The sequence below is a fragment of the Sarcophilus harrisii genome, chromosome 3 (assembly GCF_902635505.1).
Source record: "Sarcophilus harrisii chromosome 3, mSarHar1.11, whole genome shotgun sequence".
Lineage (NCBI taxonomy): Eukaryota > Metazoa > Chordata > Mammalia > Dasyuromorphia > Dasyuridae > Sarcophilus > Sarcophilus harrisii.
In genome coordinates, this window is record NC_045428.1 from 477,813,563 (window position 1) to 477,841,487 (window position 27,925).

At 32.2% G+C, this 27,925-nt stretch overlaps 1 protein-coding gene across 2 annotated transcripts in view; it reads left to right on the forward strand.

The window, feature by feature from the left end:
* DYNC2H1 (dynein cytoplasmic 2 heavy chain 1) overlaps positions 1-27,925 on the forward strand; it is a 355,585-nt gene that overhangs the window by 269,202 nt on the left and 58,458 nt on the right. For both annotated transcript variants that reach the window (XM_031961078.1, XM_031961079.1), the window contains 2 exons: positions 8,262-8,471; positions 19,094-19,183. In XM_031961078.1, coding sequence (XP_031816938.1) covers positions 8,262-8,471; positions 19,094-19,183 — 300 coding nt within the window. The remainder of the gene's footprint in view (positions 1-8,261; positions 8,472-19,093; positions 19,184-27,925) is intronic.

Here is a 27,925-nt window from a genome sequence, read left to right on the forward strand (position 1 = left end):
AATATAAAGGCAGAGAATTTTAATTTATTAATATATATTTCCATATTATGAGCCTAATCAATTAGTGATTAAAATATTGAACAAAATGTCTTTATAATCAATTCAGTTATTAAAGATTATATATCCCACAATCATATTTTTTAAAATACTTTCTATAATAGACATTGTGCTCAAATTCTGGAACACAAAGACAAAAACATCATCTGCCTTCAAAGATTACATTCTACTATGGAGGAGAATATGTAAATAAAAAGCTGCTGTTAGCTACTGCTGCTAATACCACTACAACATACACTCATGTATACTAGCGCACATACACATACTGTCTTTCTTTCAGTGAAAGATATGACTGAGGTAAACAGAAAAAACTAGATAATTGACAAATTGTATAACTTTTGGAATACCTTTGTGTATTCACACTTAAATATGCCATATATAATTTTAGAATAGAACACTTTAAATCAGAAAATGAAGTTATAGTGCGAAGAACTGACTTGGGACAAGTTGGATAAGATCAGCTTCCTGATCCAACCTTATTCATTTTTCTTACTTATTCTGCTGAAAACAGAAAGCAGCATTATTCAACAAGCCACAGATCCAAGGATTAAATTATTTTAGAATATATATGTAGTATATAGCTTTCTAAATTAAGTTTGTAAATAATGTTTGCAATTTATAAGATTATTGACAAAGGGAATAGGATCTGTATAATATAAGTAGCAGATTAAAAGTAATTACATTAAATGATTTATGCTACAGATACAAATAAACAGTTGGGTATAAGTTAACTTAAAATTTTTGTTGTCATGGGCACTTCCCTGCAACTATTCACTGACTCCATCCTTTTTGCCTAAATCTTCTTTCTACAAGAATGGAACCTCAATCAATCAATAATTATAAGGTAATTACAGTTTCTATTATCATCTAAAGTTTTCCTTTATTAAAAACATAAAAAGCATAAGAATACTATAAGGGCAGGATATTTCTTTAGATAAATTTTAAGATGTTTTGTAGCTTTTGATTTTGATTACTTCATTTGAACATCAATCTCTCAATAACAACTTATACTAATAAAAAGCTTTAACATTTGGCATTTCAGCATATTCAATCAAATTTCACTTTGATTTTGATTGAATGATTCTATGAAGGCCTTCTTTACAATAAACAAAATTGTTTCAGGGATAGTACCATCCTTTTGGTCACCTAGATTCTTAACCTTGAATTCTTCCTTTACTCAACAATGAATAATAGCCAGTTCCATTATTAGCTACATTTACACTTGATATTTTCCTATTCCATGGTCTTTAAGAGTCATTTTTATTGGAAGAAAATTGCATTGAAGCATGAAAATGAAAATAAGAAAAATTAAGTCTTCCAAATTTATATTCTTTATTTGAAGTTTTGCAAAGTCAGGTAAGCAGTCTCTTCCTATTTGTTAAAACCTACAATAAAAATAAATGTGATGTTATTACTAGAAGAAATATTCAAAATTATGTACAAGTAGCAAAATGTAAAATGTTAGATTTTGGGGGGTAGTTCATATCTTTGTGTCAGATAGCAAATTAGTACAGTTTTTATACTCTTTACATTTGCTTTAATCTTTTGTATTTATTTAATATTGTTTTTCTCCATTTATTTTGGGAATTACATCAAGAAAATAAGCAGTTATAGATTATACATACATTTCCATATTTTTTAAAGTGTGCTTTCATCTGCATTTAGATTAAATTAGTTCTTTTTCTGGAGATAGAAATTTTCATCTAAGTTCTTCAGGATTGTCTTTAATCATTGTATTTCTGAGAATACCTAAGTCATTCACAGTTGATTATCAAACAATATTGTTACAATGTACATTTTTCTCCTGGCTCTACTCATTTTACTTTGCATCAATTTGTATGTCTTATAAAGTTTTTCTCAGAAATGATAGTCATTTCTTATAGTATAATAACATTCCATCACAGTCATGTACCACAGCTTGTTCAACCATTCCCAATTGATGGTCATTCCTTCAATTGTCAACCACTAATCAAGATCGACATTTTGTCTTCACACCAGAAAATCCATCTCATAGGAGTAAAATTTACTAAAATTCATATCATGGTTTTGATAAACTAGAGGACTCTTTATTTCCCTATATCTAAAACAATGCAAGAACTTTTAAGTTTAGTTTCTTGTTCTGATGTACTAGTCCAATAACACTAGTCAGTCAGCTGCTCTTGTTTAGATAGAGATAGCATTTGTCTGTTGTCAATGGATTTCTTATGCCTTCATATTTAGAAATATTTCAGTTCAGTCTTTAAAATTTCTTTGGTAAACCATTCAAGTAATAAACAAGTGTGGCATTGCTTTTTAAAATTTAATTTGCAAAACTAGTATTTGTTTTAAATTGGAAAATGTAAAATATTCTTTTATAAATTTATCATCCATAGGTCTATCTTTTTTTTTAAATGATCACTTTATTTTTAGGACTAAGGTATAAATTTGAAAATTTTATAATAATATATTTAGAATATTCAATTTTTCAAAAACTTGCAGCAATTTTTTAAGTTTTAGGAGGAATTTTTGTTGTATAAAGTGTTTGCTTCATCTTTATTATTATTCTTATTAAGAAAAATTATAATTTTTTATTTAACTACCATTGTTTGTCTCCCTTTTGTTTTTTTTTTAAATTTGAACATTTTTATTGAAAAAATGGGTATATTCATGCTGGCTTTGAACCAGATCATTTCTAATAAGCTTAGTAATTATTCCATGTGCCTCTTGTTAAAATGTCCTTCAGCAAATAATGCCATGTACCATGGTATGGAAAACTCTTGCAATGTGAATGTGGACTTGAATTATTATCCTTATGATCAAATAGGGTGGAATCACTGCTCAGAGAGGATTGAAAGATGATTATAGATAATGGAGAGAAGTTCCTATTTTGCTTATTTTCTTGGTTATGGATATTTTGTATAGAAAATATAAATCTAAACATTGAAGCTTAATCTTTGTGAGATGAATTATAAGTGGGGTGATACAGAAGCTCACAGTGAGTTCATGTCGTGAACTATTGCTCCACCTTCACTGCTTGTTGAAAAATCTTGGAAAATGAGTGAGATGTTATAGATCTAGAAAAGGGTAAATATTCTAATAAAAAAGCAAAGGGTGAGCGGAATTTCTTTATTAAGAACAGGTCTTAACAGATGAACTTCCTTCATTTCCTATTTTTATAAGATTATCTTACTAGTAAATGCAGGGAATATGCTATCAACATAATATTCCTATTTTTCAACAAGACATAACAAAGTATTTCATTCTTCTTCTGAATATGATGGAAAGATAAGGTATAAGCTAAGCATATAAAATTAGAAGGATTTGAAGCTTAACAAATAGACCAAGTAAATATTAATAATAAACACTTACATGCTATCTATTTTGTGCCAACCACTGTAATACACACACAACAAATATTAGCTCATTTGGTCTTCACAACAGTCCTGGAAGGGTGGCACTATTATTATCCCATTTTATAGATGATGAAGCTGGGGCAAATGAAGGTTAATCAACTCGCCCAGCATCACAGGGGTAGCAAATCTCTGAGGCCAGATCTGAACTCAGATTTTCTTCACTCCTGGTCCATCACTCAATTTACTGTACTGCCTTGCTTCCTAATACTCAATAATGAGTAAATATTAATTTACTTTGAACCAGCAGTGCCATTCTGAATCTGTATCCCAAGGAAATCATAAAGGAGGGAAAAGGACACACATGTACATACTTATAGAAGCTCTTTTTGTAGTGGCAAAGAATTGGAAACTGAGTAAATGCCCATCAATTGGGGAATGGCTGAACAAGTTGTGGTATATGAAGATAATGGAATATTGTTTTTCTATAAAAATGATGAACAAGCTGACTGGAAAGGTCTGAAAAGTATAGCACAAACTGAAACTGAGAAAAATAAGCAGAACCAGGAATAATTGTATACAGTAACAGCAAGAATTGTGATAATCAACTATGAAAGACTTCATTCTTCTCAGTGGTCCAGTAACGTAAGGTAATTCCAATAAACTTTGTATAGAAAATGCCATCTGCATCCAGAAAAAGAACTATGGAGATTGAATGTAAATCAATACATGCTATATTCACTTTTTTCCTGTTTTCTCTTCCATGCTTTTTTTTCCATTTTCTTCTGATATTTCTCTCCCAAAATGATTCATAAAGCAATGAGTATTAAAAATTAATTAGTTTATTATTATTTTTTAAATGTTAATTTGGAGGGAGGTATCTATGAACTGTCCCAGAGGTCTGTTTTGAACACTGTGTCATTCAACATTATCTGTGTTTCAGATGAAAACTCAGATGCAGGCTCATTAAATTTGCAGGTAACATAAAGCTGGGAGGAATAGTTAGTATGTTGTATGATATCTAAAAACATCTCAAGAGGATAAACTGAAGTGCTGAAACTAATAAGATGACATTTGAAAGGGATAAACATAGATGAGTATATAGTCTTTACTTTTGTGTCAAATACATAATATATGAGATATGGTTAGATAACATTTCCCAAAGAAAGAGGTCTGGAGATATTTTTTCACTATTTAAAACTGAAACTTCAAGCACTTCAGAATTCTGAATACTTTGTTATTGTTCATATCACTAATTCAAAGTAAAATGTAATGGTATAAATTAAAGGTTTAATGATTTTAAAACATTTTTGTTCATTTGATTAGTTATTCATATTGCTGTTATTTTCCACCACATATTTTGCATATTATTTTAAGGTTTTGTTTGGTTCCTTTGAGTCTACGAAGATGAGTAATTGCTGACATTTAAAGAATAGGAATATTCTCTATTCAGACAACAAATTTTTCTACATCATTTTTTTCCACCTTGAAGATCCCTCTATTATTCTTCTAATAGTAATGTATTACTTTCAGGAGAAATATTGCTAACAAAAACAAGCAAAAAACGCCACCACCACCACTTTCTTGCAGTATTTGCTTTGTCCTTGACTTTCCTTTCTTAAGGAACTTTGCCAAAATAAAAGCTACTATTTCTTTTGAATCTTAGGACTTGAAATGCAGGTTTGCCTCTGCAGAACAAAGTAGCAACTGAGTGATCATATGAAACAACTGAGTATTGACTATAAGTCCTTGAATATAGCAAAATTAGTTTATGCTGCTGTTATTTTATATAGCACATAATTTTGCATTACCATATTAAGTATGCTATTGTTATTTCATTCTTTTTTTTAGTAAACAGAGATTATGAAATATATTTTGCAACAATCTCAATCAGATAGACAGCTAGATCAGCAATGAAGAGCAATGAATTTACTTGAGCTTGAATATATTAACCAGTTTTCTTGCTTGATCATAAGATCCATTGCAATGGGCTCATTTTTCCTGTTAACAAGAGCTTCATAGCTTTTGAAATAACATATTTGTCAATTTTATCCCCTACAATCAGGACACGATTGATTTAAAGAATTATGCTACATTCACTTCTTAGTTAAATAGTAGTCAACTTTCAATCAAATTTCTTTCCCAGCATTCTATTGAAATTTGACTCTAAATTGGTATCACCGGCTAATTTTCTCATATTCTCACTTGACTACTTTGTTGTATTTGCCACCATTGATAATGCATTTTTTTTTTCTTTCTTGTCCTTGTGTGCTAGATAAACTTTTCTTGTTATTCTGGTATTCTTTCATATTTTCATTGTTCTACCTCCTCTCATCCTTTAATGGTGAAATACCTTATCTTGATCTTTAACGTTCTTTCTCTCCAAGTTCTCTTCCCCAGAACATTTCTGTTTTAACAATTTTTTATTTATGAACTCCATGCAAATAACTTTTAAAACTCTTATTTATTTATCTGCCTTGATCTCACACCTTAGCTCTTCTCTAATAAATCCAACTGTGTACTTATTAATTATTTATACCTAGATAGAAATCTGAATAAAGTCTTTAGACCTTGTCTTTTGCATTATTGAGAAGACTGAGACCAGATAAAATGCATGCTTCAATTCACCTCTTCTTCTTCAAAGCTTACTGAATATTTTTCCTCTTTCTAGTTTTTGAAATATGACTCCTCTCCTTGACAAAACTGACTCTTCTTCCTTACATATTGAATCTGTACTTTCTATTCTTAATTACCTCATTCTATCTTTTCTTCAGTTAATTTCTGTTCAGTTAAAAATAGTGATTAACACTTGTTTTGTAAACAATACTGTTTCCAGTGTTTGGTAGAGTATGAAGTTAAGATAAGCCGTAGTCATTACCTTTTTGGAACTTATTAATAAAACACATACATTGATATCTTATACAAAATAATATAACACTTGGTAAGGGCATCTATAACAAACCTATATAAGGAAATATTAATAGAATATTGAGCAGGGTAGACTTGATGGAAGAGGCTGTCTAATGTGATATTTAAAGGATGAATGTAAGTTGAGCAGGAAAAAGTTGGAGGAAGGACATTGAATAGAGACCAGTGTGAATAAAGATATAGGGATGATGTAAAACAGATTTGAATGAATATAGAGAATAATCCAGTGATTATTCTTAGATAGGTGATATAGACTAATTTGAGAGAATAATAAGATGCAAAGTTTTATTAGATTTTGGAAGCTGTGAATGAGACAAAGTATGAACTTTATTTAGTAGGTGACAAAACAAAATAAAACTTTGAAGGTTTTAGAGCAAAAAGAATGATAAAGCAAGATTAATGTTTGAGGAAGAATAATTTGGCATTGAAGATAAAGTCAGAAGTAGAATTGGGATATTTTGGGGGGGATTCTATTTTAGTCTTTCCAGGTATGTAGTAGTGAGTTTCTAATAGGATTGTGATGATAAAAATATAAAGAACATGTGCTAGGAGAGAATCAGGAGGATGAGCTAAATAATTGGAAATCAGAGACAAGGGAGAAGAAAGAGTCCAAGATCAATTAATCAGTCAACATGCATGTACTCTGGTAGGCAGGAAAGAAGTAAAGAGAAAAATGAAATAATCTCTTTCTTAAGGAACTTGCTTATACTCCATAGAGATTACAATAAAGACCAAGAATGATTTTAGGAATAATAAAACATGGGGGGAAATGGAATCATAAGAAGTTATTTTCAGAGGGAGAAGTCAATTTTTTGTTTGTTTCTTGGGAGATATGAGCAATGGCCTTTATTTAATTTCTTCTTATTGTTCAATTGTTTTTTAAAATAGTATTTTATTTTTAAATTATATGTTTTATAAAATTTTTAATTCCAAATTTTTCTCCCTCCCTCCCTAAGTAAGTTTCTCTTCCTTCCTCTTCCTAAGTAAGCAATTTGATATAGATTATGTGCAATCATGTAAAATATACTTCCATATTAGTCATAATTGTGAAAGAAGAAACAGATCCAAAGGAATGAAGCACAGAATATAAAGAAAGTGAAAATAGTATACTTTGATCAACATTCACACTCCATCAGTTTTTTTTTTTGGATGTGGACAGCATTTTCCATATGAGTCATTTATAGCTGATCATCATATAATATTGCTGTTATTATGTACAATGTTCTGCTGGTTCTGCTCATTTCGATTTCTATCCAATTTTTATTCCATTTTTTTCTGAAAAAAATAGATTGTGATGACTCATAGAGTTTAAAAAATAACATAAATGTGAGTGTATTTATATTTGTTTGATTTTTTTTGATGACTTTTGGTGCTTGTAGAGTATTTCTCTACTTGTTGTATATTTTTGATAATCATATGAGTATTTCCCCCACAGAGGACAGAGAGGAGAATCATAAAATTTGTTGAGGACTTATACAAAAAAGCACAGTGTACCTTTGTCTTGAACTTTAATGTGGTTCCACTCTGCAGTGGGACAGTGAACCAAGCTATGGCTCTGGAATTAGGAGAGGCTCAGTGGGAATATATATCTTTGAACAGGCTACTTCACTTGTTAAGACCTCTGCCTAGTTATTGGAAAATAAAGGGGATAAACTTCAGAAATTTTTAAGGTCTCTTAAAACTTTCATTGAAATCCCATGACCTTATTATCCTATGAAGTGGCTATCTTCCCAACAATATACAGGCCCATGGTGAATTAAGGAGGATAAAGCAAAACTACATTACAAACTACTAACTCCAATAAAAGTACAAACTTACTCCATGTGGAAAATACTGCAGGAGAACAGCCAAGAGTGACTTTAAAAAATCATATTGCATTTTTGATTAATTAATAATTAATATATTCTTAGGCATCTATTAATGAAATGACATGTGTTCTTCTTTTAGAATTCAAACCTGATTCACCAGAAAGTGACTTCGCCTAATGAACGACAAGGATCTCCCATATTATCATTCATTGTTCTTGAACAGTTCAATGCCATTCGCTTAGTTCAGAGTGTCCATCAGTCACTTGCAGCTCTTAGCAAAGTGATCAGAGGCACAACACTGTTGAGTTCCGAAGTACAAAAATTGGCAAGTGCCTTGTTAAACCAAAAGGTAAGCTCCTTGTTTTTGTGGAATAGAGATGCCACTGTGTCTGACCATATCTGATTTTTATACCATCTTATTAAGTGTATAAAAGGAAAAGTCATGATTCATATCATTTCTCTTTCTAAAGAATTAAACAATGTAATAAAAATGAAGAGGAAAGGGAATACATTTATTAAACTCAACTTTTTGCCAGGTATTGTACTAAGTACTTTTGTAAATATTGTCTAATAACAATAGTAATAGTTATTAATATTTCTCTGAGGTTTGTATATTACATAATGTATTTAAACTTGATCATCTCAGAAACTGTGAACTAGATACTATTATTATCCTCACTTTACAGATGAGGAAACTGAGAATGAAATGTTAGTAACTTAACTTGTACAGGTCATATAGTGTTTGAGATGGCATTTGAAGTCAATCTTCATGATTCTAAGTCTGGCACTCTTTCAACTATACCATCTGGCTGCCTGGAGACAGCATATAAAAGTAGGTAGGATTGCACTCACTGGTGCTCTTATGATATGATCACACCATGGATTCCTGTACAAGTATACTGACAAGAAAAGAACAACAGAGTCAGATTAGATCATATTGTGGTAACAAAATTCAGTTTTTTTTCTTGGATGATTTTATTTATAATCATATACTGTATGTGTCCCTGGAAAAGATATGCATTAGATTTTATTTTGAGCAAACATAATATCTATGAACAATATACACCAAAAACTTGAGTGATGACTGTGGCAAGATCAACAATGGCTGTGCCCTTGTTAATACTTTATTAATATTTCATGGAATCACAATGAGTTAATGAAAGTTTTATCTTAGAACACAAATATATCATATGCTTTTTTATCACAATTTATAAAATATCATTCCTTCCCACTGTCTTGGAAAAATACCTATTGGACATTTTGTCCTTTTTCCCAAATATCCTGAGGAAAAATTCAGTTTAGATTAAGGGTTTTTAACTTGAGATCTGTGAACTTGTTTAAAAAAACAAACTTATAATTATATTTTGATATATTTGGCTTCCTTTACAATCCTCTGTATTTTAGGTTATATATTTTAAAACGGTTTTCAGGAAAAGTGTATATAAACTTCAGTAAATTGGAGGGCTCATACATAATACAAAGAAGATTAAAAAAAAAAGCAAACAGAACTCCTCTTTTAGAGGATCTTTTCTTGCTCTTGATGTTTTATTTTAATTGGCTTTTATTTCCCTATATTTTCTACAATATTTGTAATAGCAATAGTTATCAAAATGCTACAAGAATGCATTTTAGAATCTTCAATTGTCTCCAATTATGAAGAGATGTGCTGTCAGTCATGAAATCTTATTAGCACAATGAATTCTTCAGTGAGAGTGTTGTGTATCACTATTTTAAATAAATTTGGCAAAACAAAAAAACAAAAAACCTCAACAACAAAAACTCAGACCTTAGGGTAGAGCCATAGCATATTGGGAAGGCTTAGTGTATTTTTTAAAATAAAAATCATTATTGTCTCAGTGTAAGTCTTAGACTGAAAAGAGTTTTAATTGTTTTCCATACGAAAAAACTTTATGCTTAAAATTAATGAGAAAAATGTATTTTATTTTGTGAAATCTAAGAAGGGAGCCAGCAATAAAACTCATGGCATCAGTTGTTGATCAGATATTGATTTACATATACATAGTATATGTATATGTACTATGTATTAGACACTTTGCAGTCTACATTTTACACATGAGGAAACTGAGGTGAAAAAAGGAGACATGATTTCCCCAGAATCACACAGCTAGTGAGTCAATATCTTACCAAGAAACTAGCCCTTTTTAAAGTTTTTTTTTTTAAATTGGCATCTGAGGTCAGCCTTAAACTCAAGTTTTCCTAATTCCAAACTTTAAGCTCTATTCACTTTACCACCCAAAGGGAGGAAGTAGAATACAATTGTATATAAAGAATTTGTATTAAAAAAAGATTACTCATGAAAAAATTGATGAACTTGTGGATGGTAAACCATGATGAGCAGTATTTGGGTAATGATCAGAAGAGGCATAGTATAGGTGATCATCATAGCAGCAATGTGATTTTTAAGGTTAAAGTATAGACAAAAGGTTTCAAAGATAGAACCTGTAGGCTACATTGAAGCCTACCATATCCATCTCTGTGAGTATAAGGTAAATAAAAAGCATAGAAAATAGATAATGTTAATATGTGATTTTGTAAGTCAATATATGACACACAAGTATCCTTTTGAATAGCTTAGTGGTCTTTATTTGTGTTTGACTTTAACATCAGTGTTGTGCACTACCTGACGGAAAAAAGTAGAAAAAGTTAAAGTTCTGGGAAATGTCACAAGTATAATAGTAATGGGAAATTAATTATTTGGAATTCTTTCCCTGCTAAAATCAGAATAGCTAATAATTTCTTGGCCTACCTTAATAATAATTTCCAATCTAATAAATATTTATTAAGCACATACAATATGCCAGGTACTGTGTAAATTTTTGGGGAGACTACAAATAAAAAGAGAGACATTGCTTACCCACAATGAGTTTACAATCTAAAGGGGAAGACAACACAAGAAAAGACTTAAGAAAGAGAAGAAAGAAAGATCTTTCCTCTGACATGCCTGCTATTTACATTAAGAATATCTTCACTATAAATAGTTATTTGTGTGCTGTCTCCCTCATTAACATGTGAGTTTTTGAAAGTAGGGATTGGTTTGCCTTTCTTTGTGTCCTTATAATTTAGCATAGAACCTGACATAATAAATACTTAATAAGTACCTGGTGACTATTTGTAATGTCTGGGCTAGCTCTCGGTGGGGATCAGCCCTGGGCTTAGAGGGGGAGTGAAGTGAAGGAAGCAGGAGAGCAGACACCAGACAAAGATGGAGTCTGGACTCTGGAGCCTGAAGTCTTCTCTGTGACTGAAATTGTTTTGGCCAAGAGAGCGAGAGTCCTCTGTGACTCTTTTAAATACTCCAGTACAGTCACGTCACTACTTCACACAGAGGATGCCCAATCACACTTGATCATGTACCAACTTGTCAGAAGAGCCATCACATCACCATATTACCTCAAGTATACATCTATAGAATGCATCTATAGCTAGAGAATTGTTATCTCATCAACTATACTGAATCTTAAGTACACCTTTTCAGAGTTCCAGCCCTCAACAAGTATTTCAATCATGCCTTAAAACAACAACAACAACAACACAAGGCAGCTAGGTAGCACAGTGGATAGAGCACAAGCCCTGAAGTCAGGGCCTAAGTTCAAATATGGTTTGATTCCTCCACCGAAACCAAGGAGAGTCACCACAAGGCTGATCAAAGATGGAATCTCTGTGGCTGACTTTGTCCTCAGTTTAAATACTCTTATTACAATTACATCATCATAGGTGTCAATCTTGTAGAATAGGTGTCAACTTGTAAAACTATACTAAGTACATGTAAACTAGAGAATCATTATCTTAATTCCACTGAATTAAACTTTGTTTTAGGATTAAATCATACTGAGTCTTAAGTGTATTTCTCCAGAGTTCCTGCCCTTTACAGGAAAGCATTTTACATATGTTTTTTAAGCCATACAACAATCTTATGAGGCATAGGAACAATTGTTATGCTCATTTTAGATATGCGGATTATGACACTGACAGAAATCGAATCATAAAACTAATAAATGTTAAAGGTAAAATCCGAACTCATTTTTTCTTACTTCAAGTCAGCTGATCAAGTACTCTAACCATCACCATCCAGATCTAGATTTCACTTCTTAATTTCATTTTTTTTTACCGTAATTGCTAATTGGCACAATGTGTGCAGAGCCTAAAGTCAGGAAGTCTCATCTTTAATACATAATAAGATATATATATATATATGTTTAATATCCTGATGTTATATATAACATGCACACATTTATAAATACATACATACATACATACATACATGTATAAGAGTGTATATGAATGCATACTGCCATCTGCAGAAGGTTCCTCTTCTTGAATTAAAATCTGACCTCAAATACTTACTAGTTGTATGATCCTGAGCAAGTCACTTAAATGTGTTTATCTCAGTTTCCTCATCTTTAAATGAGTTAGAAAAGGAAATGGATAACCATTCCAGTATCTTTGTCAAGAAAATACCATATATGGTCATGAAGATTTAGTTTTGACTATTTGGAGAAAAAACCCATAACCTTTGACTTGTAGATCAAAGAAATGCTGGGGTATAGACAGTTTGCCTATATAAGCTTTTGGGAAAGTCTTTCTACTTTGGGAATAAAATGCATAAATAAGGAAGACATGATGTATAAGTACTTAAAATTAAGTTTATACTGGACTGACAAAATATTTTTGTCAGTGAATTGGACACTATATAAATACTTATCAGATTTGTAAATGATACAGGCTAAAGATGGATTGCTAACATGATGAATGGCAGGAAGATCTGAAAGTTTTTTGACAAGCTATATCTAATAAGATGAATTTTAATAAATTACAGTTTTATATGAGTTCCAAAAATTACATTAAGTTCAAGGTTTGGAAAAGCATGACTAGATTGTGAGTTGTCTTAAAAAGATGTGAATTTTAGTATGCTGTAAACTGAATTTAATATATGACCAATAATCTTAGTCTGCCCATAGAACAGCATAATATCTACATTTAGGAATGTGACAGTTTTATCATTGTGTTCTTCTTTAGTCAGATCCCATTTGGAACATTGTATTACAATGTAGACATCATATTTTATAACTGAAGTGTTCAAAGGAAGACATCCAGGATGGTCATCATGCATGAAAGCACTTGAGATGTTTAGGGTAGAAGAGAGAAGATTTAGGGGAAACAAGAGAATTATTTTCAAGGTTTCATATGGAAAACTGGTTAGTCTTCTTTTGCTTGCTCTCTGAGGGCAGAATGAGATAAAAGGGGGGGGGGGCAGGAGAGGAGTTACAAAGGAGAAAATTGAGGCTTGAAGTAAAAAGAAACTTCATTATCACCAAAATGATTCCAAAATAGGTTGTTCTTCATTTTGGAGATAATAATTTCTTCCTCATTGGAAGTCTTCAAACATAATTTGACTACTTATGTGGGTATCTTTAGAGAGGATTCAAGTTCAAGTGGCCATCCTGCTGAGATTCCCTCTAGTTCAGAAACTCTGAGAGTATTTTTCTGCTATTTTCTAAAGTTCAGTCTTTTTAAATACCCTTAGAAAGACTTGGTATTTCCATGCATTGTTTAGGATATACAAGATTTTGCTAATCCAAACTAGGTAAAGCTCGAGCCAATTCACAAGGGGCATAACCTAATGGATATGTGCTGCATTTGTCAACTCTTTATACCATTCCCCTGACATAAATCTACACCTTTCTATACTTCATCTTATTCTATTCCCTTCCCTCTTATTTCTTTATAGATTTTGGAAGATGTTTGTACCCTTGATATTATACACATACATATATGTGTATATATATATATATATATATATATATATATATATTTCTCAAACCCATTCCTATTGTGAATAGGTTCTAAGAACTACCAGCCTTCCTATAGTGCCTCTGTGTTGGTTCTTCCTCCTTACCTCATTTGTTTAGCATAATTATTATTTTTACCTTTTCCTAGACAATTTTGGTTTTTAGGATGAGATCATACTTAGCTCTGCTCTACTATCTTTTGAGTTACCCAATTGCTAATATCAATCTTAAACATATAGCATACATTTCCATGTAAAAACATAAACATTTTGTCCTTGTTGAGTTCCTTAAAGTTAATCTTTGATGCTGGCTCTTATATGTTCAATTTTTTATTGAGTTCCGGTTTGGTTGAGACAAAGTCCTGAAAATCTGCAAGTTGGTTAGATATCCATTTTTTTTGTTTAATATTATGGTTAGTTTTGCTGGATATGTTATTTTTGGCCACAGGTCTAGTTCTTTAGACGGTCAATATGTATTATAACAGGACCTATAGTCTTTTATTTTATCTGTTGACAAATCCTGTCCAATTGTAATTGAAGCTCCAGCATATTTGAATTTTTTTCCCCTGTAAAATTTTCTCTTTGATCTGGGAGTTTCAAAATTTAGCAATAATATTCTTATGTATTTTCCTTATAAGATCTCTTTGAGGAGGTGATATGTGGATTTTTTCTGTTTCTACTTTTTTCTCATCTTCTATCAATTCAGGACAATTTATTTATTTCTTTCATTATTATGTCAAGGTTCTTTTTTTTTTTTAGTCAGCTTTTAGGTTATCCAATTATTCTTAAGTTTTCTTGATCTGCTCTGCAGATCTGTCATTTTTCTTATGTTTAACATTCTATAATATTTTAAATTCTTTATATTTTATTTTGTTATTTGTTATTCTCTTATAGCTTCACTAGCTTCCCCTTGCTCAATTCTAGATTTCAAAAATTATTTTCTTCTTTAAGATTCAGTGTCTCCTTTTCTGATTGGTTAACTTTTTTTCATAATGTTTTTCTTGAATGTTTCTTCCTTTCTTCCTTTTTTCCTTCCTTTTTTTCTTCCTTTTTTTCTGTTTTTCTTCTGTTTCTCATTGGATTTTTGAAGCCTTTTTTCTGGGCAGGTAGCCACTTAAGGGTTTTTTCCCCACTGTCCTCTTCTAAAAGTGAACCCCAGTATTCCCTATTCCCATAGTAAGTTTATATGATTGGGCTTTTTCTTCTTTGCCTGTTTTTTTTTTTTTTTTTTTTTTTTTTTTTTTTTTTTTTTTTTTTTTTTTTTTTTTTTTTTTAATGTGTACTATTCCTGTAAGCACTAATAATCCTGGAGAGTTGGGGAGGGGGATGATGCTTCTAGCTTACCTTCAGTTCTCCATTCTGACCTGGAACTCCAAACCTAAAACTCCACCCTCCTGAAAGTACTTGAAGACAGCCAGCAGCATCTCTGTCCCACTGCCTCTGAATCCCAGCAGGTGTTTTGGTTCCTTCTCACCCATCCTATGTCTCTGTAGCACAGCTGGTCTTAATTAGCATTTTTAATCAGCAAATGTTCCCTCAGTTCCCTCAGTACTTATCTTTCCCCATTCCCCACTGCCCAGAGGTTAAAATTCCTAGGGTTTGGGCTAAGGCTTCTTCAGAACCTATTAGCCCCAGGACTCCCAGCTACCCTGGAATTGTTTACACTTTATGTTGCTTGAATCCCATCCTGGGATCTTTGTTAAGTTTTTCTTGGGTTGTCCCAGGAAACTTCTGTTCTGCCCAAAGTCCTATTTGTTTTTCACCAGTCTGTTTTTGCCCTGAGGTACAATTTTGTTTTGTTTGTGGGGGAAATCTGGAGAGCTTGAAATTTTCTGACCTACTGTCTTCCAGAATCCTCCCCATATAAATTTTTCTTAAAGAATAATAATAAAAATATGCTTGGTATTTGAAAATTTTTCAGCAATAACTTAAAATGTAAATCATATTTTGGCTTTTCTTTATTACTGTTTTAAAAACTAAATGACAATTGTTTCAATAAAATGTTAGTCAGATTTGGAGGATTGCTTGTAATTCTCATACAATGTGTGATGTTTGTAATTTGTGACTATGACTATAAAGTAATAAAAATGATTTACTATCTTTGTAGATAGTAGATTAATTGTAGAATTAATTACTTCTACATTAACAATAGTTTAAATCTTTTTCCTCAATAATATTTTATTTTTCCAAGTATATATATATAATTTCCAACATTCATTTTTGTAAAACTTTGTGTTCCAAATTTCTCTTCCTCCCTCCTTTATTTCCCTTCCCAAGAAAGCAAGCAATTTGATAGGGGTTAAACCTGTACAATCCTTTTAAATATATTTATCATATTTGTCATGTTGTACAAGAAAAATAAAACCAAACGAGAAAAAAAACACAAGAAAAGAAAAAGCAAAGAAACAAACAAAACAAAAAAGGTGAGTATATTGTGCTTCAATCCGTATTCAATCTCCATAGTTCTCTCTCTGGACATGGATAGCATTTTCCATCCCAATTCTATTAGAGTTATTTTGAATTATCACATTACTAAGAAGAGCCAAGTTCATCACAGTTTATAATCTAAAAACCTTAAATTGAAATGTATTTTGAAGGAAAGCGAGAGTGCTTACTGTTTTCAGAGCTGTCTGTTCACATACTAAAGGACATGTGAAAATAAGAATACAGTTCCTGCGTTCATGAATTTTCTGCCTCAGAAAAATATGACATAGTATGTTAAACTGAAAACACCATAGTGTATTGCTTATCTGTTTTTTCATCTTATATGATGTCCATGTTTTCAGAGACTCCTTTTGATCTGATGACCTTCCACTGAGTATTTTAATGTCTTGAGAATACTACTGTAATACTTAAACAGTGTAACCATTGCCCCTCATTCTGATAACATGACCAGGTTACCTTACTTTCTGGTTAATATGTGTCATTTATGAGGTCTTTCCTCCCACATATAATGTTCCATACTTATATCTACAGTGTATCTTTCTATTGCTCTTTGGGCTACCAATAATTAGCATTTCTCTTAGATCAATGTATTTATTCCATGAATTGCAAACATAATTTTAGTATTATGGAGAGAATATAGATGTCAAAGTGGTAAAGTTAAAGCAATAGCTTTTGTAGTAGTATCAACCAGTAAATATTAAGTGCTTCTCACTATTTGCTAGACATTGGGCTAGGTATTGTTTGTACAAGTACACAGAATAAAACATTTCCTACTCATAAGGAGTTTATCAGTCTGTATACATATGTATACATATGTATACATAAATGTATACAGCATAAATACGAAATAAATAAATACAAATGTATATAAAATACAAGAAAATTTGGACTTTAACAGTTGATGAGGTCAGAAAAATTTTCCTTTATAAGGTATTCTTTTTAAATTTAATATAGTCAAAGTTGTATATTTTGAATTTCATAATGTTCTGTAGTTCTTAATTTGTTGGTTTTATATATATATATATATTACATATTTTTACATATTTCCTTATGAATTATGTTGGAAGAGAAAAATCCAAACAAAAGGGAAAAACCATGAGAGAGAAAAAAAAGTCAACAGAGCATGTTTTGATTTACATTCAATCTCTGTAGTTCTCTCTCTGGATGTGGATGGCATTTTCCATCCTAAGTTTATTGGGTTTGCTTTGGATCACTGAACCACTGAGAAGATCAACTTTTTCATAGTTGATCATTACACATTCTTACTGTTATTGTATGCAATGTATCTCTGGGTTTACTTGTTTTGTTTAGTTCATGTAAATCTTTCCAGAGCTTTCTAAAGTTAACCTGTTCATTTCTTTTATGGAATAGCCATATTCCATTATATTCATATAATACAACTTATTCAGCCATTCCCTAATTGATGGAAATCTACTCATTTTTCAGTTCTGTGCTACCACAAAAAGAACTGCTACATTTTTGCACATGGGGGTCCTTTCCCCTCCTTTATGATTTTCTTGGGGTACAGACCCAGTAATGGCACTAGTAATGTCACTGCTGAGTCAAAGGGTATAAACAATGTGATAGTCCTTCCAGCATAGTTCCAAATTAACCTACAGAATGGTTGGATCATTTCACAACTCCATCAGCAATGTCCCAGTTTCATTATTATCTTTTCCAGTCATCTTAGTCAATCTGAGAGATGTGAGGTGGTATCTCAGAGTTGTTTTAATTTACATTAGTAGTGATTTACATCCTTTTTCCATATGACTGTTAATGACAATAATTTCTTCATCTGCAAATTGCCCATATCCTTTGACTCTTTATCAGTTGGAGAATTACTCCAAAATTTGATTCAGTTCTTTATATATTTTAGAACTGAGGTCTTTATCAGAAACCCTGAGTGTAAAATTTTTTTCCCAGCTTTCTACTTCCCTTCTAGTCTTGCTTTTGTTAGTTTTGTTTAATGTGATCAAAGTCGTCTGTTTTGCATGACATAATGTTCTATAGTTCATTTTTGGCCATAAATCCCTACCTTCTCCAAAGATCTGATAGCTAAACCATCCCTTGCTCTCATAATTTGCTATCATCCTAAATGCCTAAATCATTTAACCATTTGGCCTTTTTTTTTTTAAAAGTTTTTGAACTACAGTTTAAAAGAAGAAGGTGACTCTATAAGTTGGTGGTAAGGAGGGAGTATATTCCATACATAAAAAAAAGCTAAGGCAAAGGCAAGAATATGGAAAGTGAATTTTCCTGTATAAAACAAAAAGGCTATTTTTGATGATTTTTGCATCATGGGGAAAGAAGATATATATCCATTGAAGCTGTAAAGATATAGGTGAACAGCAGATTGTATAGGGCTTTAAAAGCTAAATATCCTGGAGGAAATAGGAAGCCACTGGAGTTATTTGAGTTGAATTATGTGGTCATATTGGGATTTAAAGAAAATAACTTTGGCAACAGGTATGTATGATCTACTGAAATAGGAAAATATTTGAGTCAAGGAGACAAATCAAGAGAATAATGCAGTATGGATGAAGGGTGATGAAGGCATGAATGGAGAGAAGTTGTCAAATGAGAGAGATTGTGAAGGTAAAACCTACTATGTTTTTAGTGAAGCATGTCCATAATAGTATATCTTAAGTAGTTTTTACATCTGTAATATTGAAATCAAAAGATTATTATTAAATTAATTGTGACTTTTTTATTTGCAGTGTCCTCTAATATGGCAGAGCAAATGGGAAGGCCCAGAAGATCCCTTACAATATCTTAGAGGTCTTGTAGCTCGTGCACTTGCAATACAGGTAAAATATATTCTTTAGGGATTGTCATCCTGTGAATGTGAATTAGGCCTACTAGTATTTAAGAATCAACCTCACCACAGGTTTAGATGAATTTATTAAATAACCACTGTTTTAAAATGTTTTTATATAGTCACACACATTTTCAGCATTTTAAAAATGCATACTCTGAGCTCAGGGTCTTAGGAAAGCTACCACCACCTGTTGACAGCACAACCCTACATTATAATTCAACAGAGATACTTTTTCTTCGATAGAAAAGACCAACTTCCTCCTTGGACTTGTATTTGAGTAGATAGAAAGACTATAGTATCAGGAGGCTTGGTATGAGTGACTGATTTGTCTACCTCATTTCCTGAATAAACAAATTTAGGGTAGTAAAGGTGGTAGGATGGTCAGATTTGGAGGAGGAAAAAATAAAATCCTCTTATCCAATATAAAAAGTAAATGAGTTAGGTAGTAAAAAACAGTTGTTAAACAGAAGGTTAGGAAGTCCAGTGTTTCAAACTAATAAAAGTTTAGCAACAGAAATCACTAGATATTCAGAAGAAACCAGCTGGCATGAAATCAACTCAGGTTGAGCTCAGCCAAAATCTCACACAGAGCAAGAGGTTGCAGTTATAATCAGTATTATCATTTCTGCAGCAGAGAAACTGAGATATAGTGAAAACATAGACACTCAGTAGGTAGAGAATAGGTGCACTGTTTGTGTACCTGGAACCGTATTTTCATCAGTTGGTATTTGAAGGAACTAGATTGTTCACTGAATTTACAACTTGCTAGAAGTTTTCTATTAAGTAAGAACTCTGTGATTTCATACTCAGGATGCTCATAGATATTCTTTTTTCCTACATTACTTGAAGTTTTTTTCTCAATTGACCCTTTGTATCTATCTGTGATTCTCAGAGGAGACAAATTATATCCTTATGCTCCTTGAAAAATGGTAATCATAATGGCAAGAATAGGAGAGACGGTGGTCTATTTCCATATGGGCCGCAAAAAGAAAGCAAGGAGCTAGGATAGAACTGGTGGGATTGATTTGCTAAGAGCTTCAGATAAGACGACGCCTGCACACTGGGACTACTAGAGTGTTGTCTGAGAATTTAGTTTTGAGACTCCTCTCACAAAGTGAAAACACATAGGAGAGAGTGTTCTTTTTTGAATGTTGTGAATAGAGTGGAGGAATGGATCTGTTGGTGTTAATGGGTTGTGTTACTTTTGTTAATCACAATTGAAGATTTCTAAAAAGAGACACTTTGCAGGATGAATAACCTTTCTCCTGCCCCAAGTAACAGAGGTCAGATGATTTCTGGCCATGTCAGCACAGTGACAGCTTCCTTGTCTCATGTCAACTGGAAGCAGGAGGATGCCAAATAACATCCAAGCAGGCTTGTCCACAGCCAAGGAATATATTTCCTCCTACTGTCCTAACATAAACAGCCAATCCAGTCTTAAATGCCCAATAAGAATCCTCTTGCACAGTTAAACTTACACTTGTACAGTCACATTTTATTACTGATAATTAAAATTAGCAAAGTGGAATCAAAAGAATTTAAATTATGTAATTCTTCAAAAAGTTGTTGCTTGGTAACACGTCATATATGCTCATTTGGTACTCATACAATTTAGGATACAAATGTTTGAAAGGGTTTAGATATATACTCCAACTTACTCATTTTCTGCTTGAGGCTGGTTCATTAAAAGGAGAAATTTGTGGAAACAGCAAAACCAAGAATAAATACATAAAGTAAACCTGATAACATGGTTGGGAGGGTGGGGATGCAACACAAGTTCTTTGTTGAATTTTTGTTTTCTCCAATAGGGAAAAAATGTTTCAAAACGTTTAAAACTCCTTTATAAACCTCTTCACAAAGCTGATTCTGCAACTTAGATGAACCTTTCTCAAATGTTATTCTGATCTATTACCCAGCCTCAATCTTCCTCAACCTCAGCTAACACAAAAATTGTCATCCATAGCAATTGAGGGCTCTCACATTCACTAGTAGATTCTATTTAGCAATGGAAATAACTTGATGTCCCACCTCCAGTATAGTCATTGAGGTTGTAGACAGCCACCTCCATTGCAAGGGAACTCTCCCAAATGTCTTGAAGCAATTGTACAAGATAAGCTTTATAGCCTATCATGGAAAGCTTCTACTTGGTGGTCAGATGTCTGCCTGCCATCTATCTTCCCTGGAGAGTTACTTAAAGAGAAATACCCCTAAATATGAAACCACACTGAATAGTTCATGTTGGATTTATTCTAACAATGAACCTTTCGGCTGTGCCATACTGAATCTCACATTTCTCAGTCACTTGTCAAATCTTATCAATTCTATCTCCATAACATTTCTAGTGTCTGACTATTTCTTTCTAATTATAAAACTTTTACCTTAGATCAAGCCCTCATTACCTCTCATCCAAACTGCTTCAATAGCCTCCTAATTAATGTACCGGCCTTCATTTTGCTTCAGAGCGACAAGACTTGGCTTTACACATTCCTACACTGGTTTATGTAAGATTAGCAGAGATTCAGAAGTGGATCCTAAATTAATTAGGCAACCAATATGGTCATCACTGATGACAGTTTTTTCAGGCCTCTTGGCATTATTTTGATTGCCTGTCAATAGAAAATGCTTCAAGATGGGATGTAGCCATCTTTTCTTTTATCCAGATAAGTCTATATCTCCAACTTTCTCACATGAAATCTGTCCCCACCATCAATCTTTCATTATACAATTTATAAGGCATTTGGTCTATCATTCCTTTTTTCCCCCTTCATTTGACCCTGATTTCTTTAGAGGTAACCAAATTAGGGAAGGATGTCTCATTTTTCCTGCATTCTTTTCAGATCTATAGATCCACACATTTTCCTATATGTGAAAATCATTGATAATTTGATAGTGTCAGTAAATTCAGACACATTAGATTTTTTTTTTTTTGCTCAGATATTTTACATTGACTTTCAAACTGAAATGTACACGATACTAGACAAGAAAAAGAGAATCTTTCTCCACAGGATCTCCAGTGCCTTTGCATTTAATTTACCTTCCATTTTCATGTCTTTTCCTGGCAGTACATAACTGCATGTTTTCTCATCCAATACAATGTGAGTGTGTGTGTGTGTGTGTGTGTGTGTGTGTACTATACATATACATACATATGCATGCACAGGTGGACATATACAGAGAGACATGTTTATAGGTAATATATATCTATTAAACATGAGTGGTATATTTAAGCATGTAAGTATGTTAATTTATATAGCTTTTGATTTACAAGATATATGCATGGGTAATTTTTTTCAGTATTGACAATTGCCAAACCTTTGGTTCCAATTTTTCCCCACCTGCCCCAGGTGGCAGGTAGACCAATATATGTTAAATATGTTAAAGTATATGTTAAATATAACATATGTGTACATATCCATACAGTTATTTTGTTGCACAAGAAGAATCAGACTTTGAAATGGTGTATAATTAACCTGTGAAGGAAATCAAAAATGCAAGCGGACAAAAACAGAGGGATTGGAAATGCTATGTAGTAGTTCACACTCATTTCCCAGAGTTTTTTTGCTGGGTATAGCTATTCATTATTGAACAAATGAAACTGATTTTGTTCATCTTATTGTTGAAGAGTGCCAGGTCCATCAGAATTGATTATCATATAGTATTGTTGTTGAGGTATATAATGATCTCCTGGTCTTGCTCATCACTCATCATCAGTTCATGTAAATCTATCCAGGCCTTTCTGAAATCCTCCTGCTGGTCATTTCGTATAGAACAATAATATTCCATAATATTCATATACCACAATTTATTCAGCCATTCTCCAATTGACGGGCATCCACTCAGTTTCCAGTTTTTGGTCACTACAAAGAGTGCTGCCACAAACATTTTTGCACATGTGAGTCCCTTTCCCTTCTTTAAGATCTCTTTGGGATATAAGGTCAGTAGTAACACTGCTGGATCAAAAGGTATGCACAGCTTGATAACTTTTTGAGCATAGCTCCAAATTGCTCTCCAGAATGGCTAGATATATTCACAATTCCACCAACAGTGTATCATTGTCACAGTTTTCCCACATCCCCTCCAGCATTCAGAATTATCTTTACCTGTCATCTTAACCATTCTGACAGGTGTGTAGTGGTATCTCAGAGTTGTCTTAATTTGCATTTCTCTGATTAATAATGACTTGGAGCATTTTTTCATATGGCTAGAAATAATTTCAATTTCTTCATCTGAAAATTGTCTGTTCATATCCTTTTACCATTTATCAATTGGAGAAGGGCTTGATTTCTTATAAATTACATTCAATTCTCTATATATTTTGGAAATGAGGCCTTTATTAGAACCTTTGACTGTGAAAATGTTTTCCCAGTTTGTTTCCCTTCTAATCTTGTCTGCATTAATTTTATTTGTACAAAAGCTTTTCAATTGAATATAATCAAAATTTTCTATTTTATGATCAATAATGATCTCTAATTCTTCTTTTGTCACAAATTCCTTCCTCCGCCACAGGTCTGAGAGGTAAACTATCCTATGTTTTTTTAGTTTATTTATAATTTCATTCTTTATGCCTAGATCATGAACCCATTTTGAGCTTATCTTGGTGTACAGTGTTAAGTGTGGGTCAATGCCTAGTTTCTGCCATACTGATTTCCAATTTTCCCAACAGTTTTTGTCAAACAGTGAATTCTTATCCCAAAAGCTGGAGTCTTTGGGTTTGTCAAACACTAGACTATTAAGGTTATTGACTATTTTGTACTTTGAATATAATCTATTCCACTGATCAACTAGTCTGTTTCTTAGCCAAAACCAAATGGTTTTGGTGTCTGCAACTTTACAATATTGTTTTAGATTTGGTACAGCTAGGCCCCCTTTATTCGATTTTTTTCATTAGTTCCCTTGAAAGTCTTGACTTTTTTTGTTCTTTGAGATGAATTTTGTTGTTATTTTTTCTAGGTCATTAATAGTTTTTTGGGAGTCTGGTATAGCACTAAATAAATAGATTAGTTTAGGTAGTATTGTCATGTTTATTATATTTGCTTGACCTTTGCAAAAGCACTTAATATTTTTCCAGTTGGTTAGATCTGACTTAATTTGTGTGAAAAGTTTTTGTAGTTTTGTTCGTATAGTTCCTGACTTTCCCATGGCTGATAGATTCCCAAATATTTTATATCATCGGCAGTTACTTTAAATGGAATTTCTCTTTGTAACTGTTGAATTTTGTTAGTGATATATAAGAAGGCTGATGACTTATGTTGGTTTATTTTGTTTCCTGCAACTTTGCAAAAGGTGTGGATTATTTCTAATAGCTTTTTAGTAGAATCTCTGGGGTTCTCTAAGTATACCATCATATCATCTGCAAAGAGTGATACTTTGGTTTCCTCATTACCCACTTTAATTCCTTTAATCTCTTTCTCAACTCCTACTGCCAAAGCTAGCGTTTCTAATACAATATTGAATAGTAATGGTGATAGTGGGCAATGTTGTTTCACTCCTGATGTTATTGGGATCATTTATTGGGAATAGTTCCAGTTTATCCCCTTTACATATGATGCTTACTAATGGTTTTAAATAGATGCTACTGATTATTTTAAGGAAAAGTCCATTTATTCCTATACTGTCAAGTGTTTTCATTAGGAATGGACATTGGATTTTATCAAATGCTTTTTCTGCATCTATTGAGATGATAATATAGTTTTTGTTAATTTGTTATTGATATAGTCAATTATGCTAATAGTTTTCCTAATATTGAACCAGCCCTGCATTCCTGGTATAAATCCTACCTAGTCATAGTATATTATCCTGAGGATGATTTTCTGTAATCTTTTTGCTAATATCTTATTTAAAATTTTAGCATCAATATTCATTAGGGAGATTGGTCTATAATTTTCTTTCTCTATTTTCAACCTACCTGGTTTAGGTATCAGTACCATGTCTGTGTCATAAAACGAATTTGGTAGGACTCCTTCATTCCCTATTTTTTCAAATAGTTTATATAACATTGTAGTTAATTGTTCTTTAAATGTTTGATAAAATTCACATGTAAAACCATCTGGTCCTAGGGATTTTTTCTTAGGGAGTTGATTAATTGTTTTATTTCTTTTTCTAAAATGGAACTATTTAAGCAATTTACTTCCTCCTCTGTTAATCTGGGAAGCCTATATTTTTGAAGGTAGTCATACATTTCACTTAGGTTGTCAAATTTATTGGCATAAAGTTGAGCAAAGTAACTCTTAATTATTGCTCTAATTTCCTCTTCATTGGTGGAAAGTTCTCCCTTTTCATTTTTAACACTAACAATTTGTTTTTCCTCTTTTCTTTTTCTAATCAGATTTACAAAGGTTTATCTGTCTTATTGGTTTTTTCATAAAATCAACTCTTAGTTTTATTTATTAATTTAATAGTTTTTTATTTTCAATTTTTATCAATTTCTCCTTTTAATTTTAGAATTTCAAGTTTAGTATTTGATTGGGGATTTTTAATTTGCTCTTTTTCTAGCTTTTTAAGTTGCAAGCCTAATTCATTGCTCTTATCTTTCTCTATTTTATTCAAGTAAGCCTCTAAAGATATAAAATTTCCCCTTATTACTGCTCTGGCTGCATCCCACAAATGTTGGTATGTTGTCTCATTGTTGTCATTCTCTTAGGTGAAATTATTAATTGTGTCTATGATTTGCTGTTTCACCCATTCATTCTTTAGGATGAGATTATTTAGTTTCCAATTACTTTTTGGTCTATTTACCTCTAGCTTTTTGTTGAAAGTAGTTTTTATTGCATCATGATCTGAAAAGAATGCATGTACTATTTCTGCCTTCCTGCATTTAATTTTGAGGTCTTTGTCCTAATATATGGTCAATTTTGTATAGGTTCCATGAACTGCTGAGAAGAAAGTGTACTCCTTTCTGTTTTCATTAAATTTTCTCTATCATACCTATAAGATCTATCATACCTAATTTTTCTAACATTCTACTTACCTCTTTAACTTCTTTATTATTGATTTTGTGGTTTAATTTATCTAATTCTGAGAGTGCAAGGTTGAGATCTCCCACTATTATAGTTTTGCTGTCTATTTCTTCTTGCAACTCTCTTAACTTCTCCTTTAGGAGTTAGATGCATATATATGCACTTGGTGCATATATGTTTAGTATTGGTATTGTTTCATTGTCTATGCTACCCTTTAGCAAGATATAGTTTTCTTCCTTATCTCTTTTAATTAGATCAATTTTTGCTTTTGCTTGATCTGAGACAAGGATGGCTACTCCTGCTTTTTTTTACTTCACCTGAAGCATAATAGATTCTGCTCCAGCCTTTTACCTTTTACTCTGTATGTATCACCCTGCTTTAAATGTAACATAGTGTAGGGTTCTGGCTTTTGATCCAGTCTGCTATCTGCCTTTACTTTATGGGAAAGTTCATCCCATTCACATTTATGGTTAAAATTACTAATTCTGTATTTCCTGCCATCTTATTATCCCCAGATTATGCTTTTAATTTCCTGCCATCTTATTATCCCCAGATTATGCTTTTATTTTTCTTTCCCTCTTACCCCCCTCTCCAGTATTAAACTTATGGGCACCACTTGCCTCACGTAACTCTCCCTCTTTAGAATACCTCCCACACACTTTGAGTCCCTTCCCCTTTCTTATACCTTTCCCTTATTACTCTTTTCCTTTTCCCTTTTTCTCTCCCACTTTTTAATGAGATGAGAGAAGTTTCTCTGTAAACTAAATATATCTATTATTTTCTCTTTAAGCCAAATCTGATGAAAATAAAATTCACACCATGTTCCTTCCCCTCCCTAAATTCCCTCAGATATGATAGATTTCCTTTGCCTCTTCGTGGGATGTAGTTTCCCTCGTTTTATCTCCCCTTTTCCCATTTTCTGATACTATCCCCTTTCCATTTCTACTTCCCCTTTTTTATATATCAGTAAAATCAAATTATACATGCACTCTTTATGTATGTCCATAACAGAAATACAGTTCTCGAGAGTTCTTTTTACCTTTTTTCTACTTCTCTTGAGACCTATATTTGGGAATCAGATTTTTTTGTTTAGTTCTGGTTTTTTCATTAGAAACAAGTGGAATTCACCTGTTTTGTTAAATGTCCATCTTCTTCCCTGGAAGAAAATGCTCAGTTTAACTGGGTAGTTTATTCTTGGCTGCATTCGATGTTCTTTTGCCTTTCAGAATATCAGATTTCAGGCTCTTTGATCTTTTAATGTGGAAGCAGCTAGATCTTGAGTGATCATTATTGTGGCTCCTCAGTATTTAAATTGTTTTTTTCTGGTTTCTTGTAGTATTTTTTCCTTAGTCTGGTAGTTCTGAAATTTAGGCACAATATTCCTTGGGATTTTTATTTTAGAGTCATTTTAGAAGGTGTTTGATGAATTCTTTTGATGCCTATTTTGCCTTCTAATTATATTATCTCTAGGCAGTTCTCTTTGATGATTTATTGTAAAATAGTGTCCAGTACCTTTTTTCATCATAATTTTCAGGAAGTCCAATAATCCTCAGATTATCTCTCCTAAATCTATTTTCCAGGTCTATTTTTTTCCAAGTAGATATTTAACATTTTTTTTCTATTTTTGCATTTTTTTTTTTGGTTTTGCTTGACTGATTCTTGATGTCTCAATGAATCATTCATTTCTATTTTTTCAATTCTGATTTTTAATGAGTTATTTCTTCATTAGCTTTTTAAATTTCTTTTTGTATATGTCCAATTGAGATTTTAAGTGA